This window comes from Orycteropus afer, unplaced genomic scaffold (assembly GCF_000298275.1).
Source record: "Orycteropus afer afer isolate SDZICR_OR568_19922 unplaced genomic scaffold, OryAfe1.0 scaffold00662, whole genome shotgun sequence".
Taxonomy (NCBI): Eukaryota; Metazoa; Chordata; class Mammalia; order Tubulidentata; family Orycteropodidae; genus Orycteropus; species Orycteropus afer.
Window position 1 is genome coordinate 792,499 of NW_006922249.1, and position 4,188 is coordinate 796,686.

The 4,188-nt window shown below is 34.3% G+C and overlaps 1 protein-coding gene across 1 annotated transcript in view; it reads left to right on the plus strand.

The window, feature by feature from the left end:
• Positions 1–4,188, plus strand: part of STAU2 (staufen double-stranded RNA binding protein 2) — a 395,353-nt gene that overhangs the window by 149,066 nt on the left and 242,099 nt on the right. The window contains exon 7 of the mRNA XM_042783101.1: positions 2,086–2,223. Within this exon, the coding sequence (XP_042639035.1) occupies positions 2,086–2,223 (138 nt within the window). The remainder of the gene's footprint in view (positions 1–2,085; positions 2,224–4,188) is intronic.

Below are 4,188 nucleotides of genomic sequence, written 5' to 3' on the forward strand. Positions count from 1 at the left end.
ACCACCATTTGTTTACCCATTCACCTGCTGATGGACATTTGAGATGCTTTCAGTTGTTATTTATTACAAATAGAGCTGTTGTGTACATCTGTGTACAAATCTTATGGGCACAGGCTTTCATTTATCTTGGTAAATACTTAGAAGTGGAATAGCTTGGTCATATAGTAAGTGTGTACTTAACTTCTAAAGAAACTGCCATCAGTATTGTATAAAAGTTCCATTTGCTCTACATCTTTGCCAACACTTGCTGTGGTCAGTCTTTTTATTTCTGACTTTTAAATACATGTGCGGTTATATCTTGTTGTGGTTTTAATTTACATTTCTCCAGTGACTAATGATACTGAGCATCTTTTCACATGTTTAGTTGCATAAGAGGCTTGATGAAACATCCATTCAAAACTTTTGCCCCATTTTTAAAAGTTATATTGCCTGTTTTAAATAAGAATTTGTTAATTGAATTTTGAGAGGTCTTTATATATCTGGATACAAGTTTTTGTCAGATAAATGATTTGAAAATATTTTCTCTGAGCTTGTGGCTTACCTTTTTTGAAGATAAATTATTAATTTTGGAGAAGTCTAATTTTCTTTTTATGACATGTGATATTTGTATTGTATCTAAGAAAGTTATCTAACCAAGTAACAAATTTTCTTCTGCAAATTTTATAGTTTAGTTATTACATTTTGGCCTATAAGCCATTTTCAGTTAATTTTTATAAATGGATGTATAGATTCAAGTTTATTTAATTTATTAACATATGGATATCTAGTTGTTCCAGCACCATTGGCTGAAATTCAGCCCTCCACTGAATTATTTTTTGCGCTTTTGTTGAAAATCAGTTGACCATATATGTGTGGATGTATTTTTGGACGCTATTCTGCTTCATTGATCCATTTTGTCCATTTTTGCTGTGATATTAGACACATTGCCTTGATTATTATAGCTCTGTAATCTTGAAATCAGGTAGTATGAATCCTCCAACTTTGTTCTTTTTTTCAAGTGTTTTTTTTTTTTTTGACTTTGCAATTTTTTATGAATTTTAGCATCACCTTTTCAATTAAAAAAAAAAAAAACCTGATGGGATTTTGATTGAAATTGCAGTGAGTTGATATTGATATCTGTAGTGGTTTTTATTTTATGTAGTCTGTGCTTGCTTTTTCACTTAACATTTATTTCATCTTGATGCATGTGTCACTAGTTAATTCATTGCTGAAAAGGAATTAATTTTTATTGTTCTATGCTATTCCATTGTGTGAAGATGCCGTAATTTAAACATTTTCCTATTGATGAATATTTAAGTTGTTCTCAGTTTTTTGGTTTTTTTTTTGCTATTTAAAATAACATAGCTATGAATATCTCTGTACATATGAGCTGACACATACTGGCAGTAGTTTTCTAAGGTATATACATGCCTAGGAATAGTCTACTGGGTGTAGGATGTACTAGGCATTGCTAAATTGATTCCAGCTTATACTCCCATCACTGTTGTATCACAGATTCTGTTATGAATTAGAGCTGTCAGACTTCTTAAGTTTTGCCAGTTTGTAGTGTGTGAAGAAGTATCTCAGTGTGGTTTTAATACGTGTATTCTGAGTCCTAATGAGATTTATAATCTCATTTGTTTGTTCTTTTGTTAACGATCTATTCATATCTTTTGCCCATTTTTTTATCGAGACTGTCTTTTTCTTCATATTTTTTAGGGATTCTTCACATAATCTGGATAGTTATTTTTTAGTTATATGTATTACAAATACCTTCTTCTACTTCATGGTTTGTTTTCTCATTATTTTTGGTATTTTTTGATAAATAGAGGTTATGAAACAATTTTACTATAGTGTAGAGTTTATTCAATTTTAAAACCATAATTGATGTAATTTACCAATAATATTTCTGAACTTTAAATCCTGTAAAAGCCCTAGTTTCAGAATCATTTTAAAATTTTTCTTCATAAATCTTTCTAAATGGTTCATTTATCTTCACAGTTTAGAGATGTGAGAGTGGGGGTGGGAGAGAAGCACTGTTTCTTTAAGGATCCATTAACAAGTTTTACAAACATATTTTGAACTCTTTCTTAAATCATTTTTTAGGCTGGACCAGAATATGGTCAAGGAATGAACCCTATCAGCCGCTTGGCTCAAATTCAACAGGCCAAAAAGGAAAAGGAACCAGATTATGTTTTGCTTTCAGAGAGAGGAATGCCCCGACGTCGAGAATTTGTGATGCAGGTATTTCTGACTTTTATATTAGAATAATTTTTTTTAGCTACTGAAAAATTTAGAATTCTTCAGCTTGGAATAGAGATATGGTGAAAGGTAAATAAGAGTTAATAGCAGAAAGTAAAGCTGTGTTTATGTTTAGAGCATGCATTCAGTCCATGCCCACTCACCAACTTGGTGGAAACATTCAGGTGTCAAGGACATGTTAAAACAGACAGCATGAGTTTTTGGAGGGACTGTGGGTTCTTGCAAGTTATTTACCGCAGTTTATCAATTAGATTTAGAATGCCTATCTCTAGATTTTTTGTGTTAGAGTTTGTACTTGGAGTCTGTTAACTACTGGGAATTGAAAACAAATGAAATTAGAAATAAAATTCAGAAGGATGAACGTAGTAGATGGAACAAGGCCAAGAACATGAGCTCTTTGCTTAAAGGGAAGTTAGGAAAAGAAAGCTAGCTGACTAACTCACCATAATGGGGGCTGAGAACTCAGAACTACTGAGATCTAACTGCTGCACTGTATCGTCCAGAAGACTGAGTGGTGACTAGTGTATTGGTAAATGGTTAGGGACTAGAAATGAGGTAGAATGCCCAAAATGTCCTTCTGCTTTTCAAATCTTATCCCTACATTTGTCAATTTAAGCCCTAGTTTTGAAGAAATCTTTGTTTTAATTTTCTATTATAAAAATTTCAAATATAACCAAAAGTCGAGAGACTAGTATAATGAATCCCCCAATATATACTCATCACCCAAACGTAACAATTATTAAGATTTTGTGACACTTGTTTCAACTACCAGTTTTTCTTCTTTCCTTCCCTGCCCTACTCTCTCTTGTTTTCCTGAAGTATTTTAAAGCTAATTTTGAATCACATGTCCATTCATCCTTTACATACTCCATGTGGATCTCTAACAATCATGGACCTTTTCTTACATTTGATCTAATTCCTAATTCAGTGCAATTATCTAATAACCAGTCTGTACATATATTCTTATTAACCCTAAACTGTTACAACTGGCTTGTTGAAGAAACCTCTCCAATCATTGAAACCCATGGATCTCTCTTTTAATATAATCCAGTTAAAAGCAGTGGATATTTATTAAGTGCTAATCATATGCTAGGTATTTTGGCACTCAAACAGTAGTGCCTCTTGATTAACTTTCTAAGTCTTGCCTTCCCACCAGATTTATAATCTCCATACTTCGTCACCGTACCAATAGCAGTGGTTTGGATATAAATCAAGCCCCCTTCCATCGAGTCGATTCCCACTCTTAGCAACCCAATAGGACACAGAGTAGAACTGCCCAATAGAGTTTCCTAGGCCATAAATCTTTGCAGAAACAGACTGCCTCATTTTTCTTCCATGAAGTGGCTGGCAGGTTCAAACTGCCAGCCTTTTGGTTAGCAGCTGAATACCTTAATCTGTGCCACCAGAGCTCCTTAGGTTTGTATATAACCACCACCCTCCACCAGAAAAACAAACAAAACAAAAAAACCACAACCCAAACTCACTGCCATTGAGTCAATTCCAACTCATAGTGACCTCCATTGGGTTTCCAAGGCTGTAAATCTTTATGGAAGCAGAGTGCCTTATCTTTCTTTCATGGAACAGCTGGTAGGTTCAAACCACTGACCTTTTGGTTAGCAGCCAAATGACTTAACCACTGCACACCAGAGCTCCTTAGGTTTGTATATACAAAACAAAACAAAACAAAAAAAACACAACCACTGCCATGGAGTCAGATCCCACTCATAGCGACCCCTCCTTGGGTTTCCGAGGCAATATCACTTCTGAAGTAGGTTGTCCAACCTTCCTTCTGGGGAGTGGGTGGTGGGTTTGAACTGCCTGCCTTCAGGTTAGCAGTCAAATGCTTTAGACACTACACCACTGGTATGACCTTAATAGACATTTGATACATATTTGCTGCTTACCTTAGTGAGAGCTAGTTTGGCTTTTTTTTTTTTTTTTTTTTTT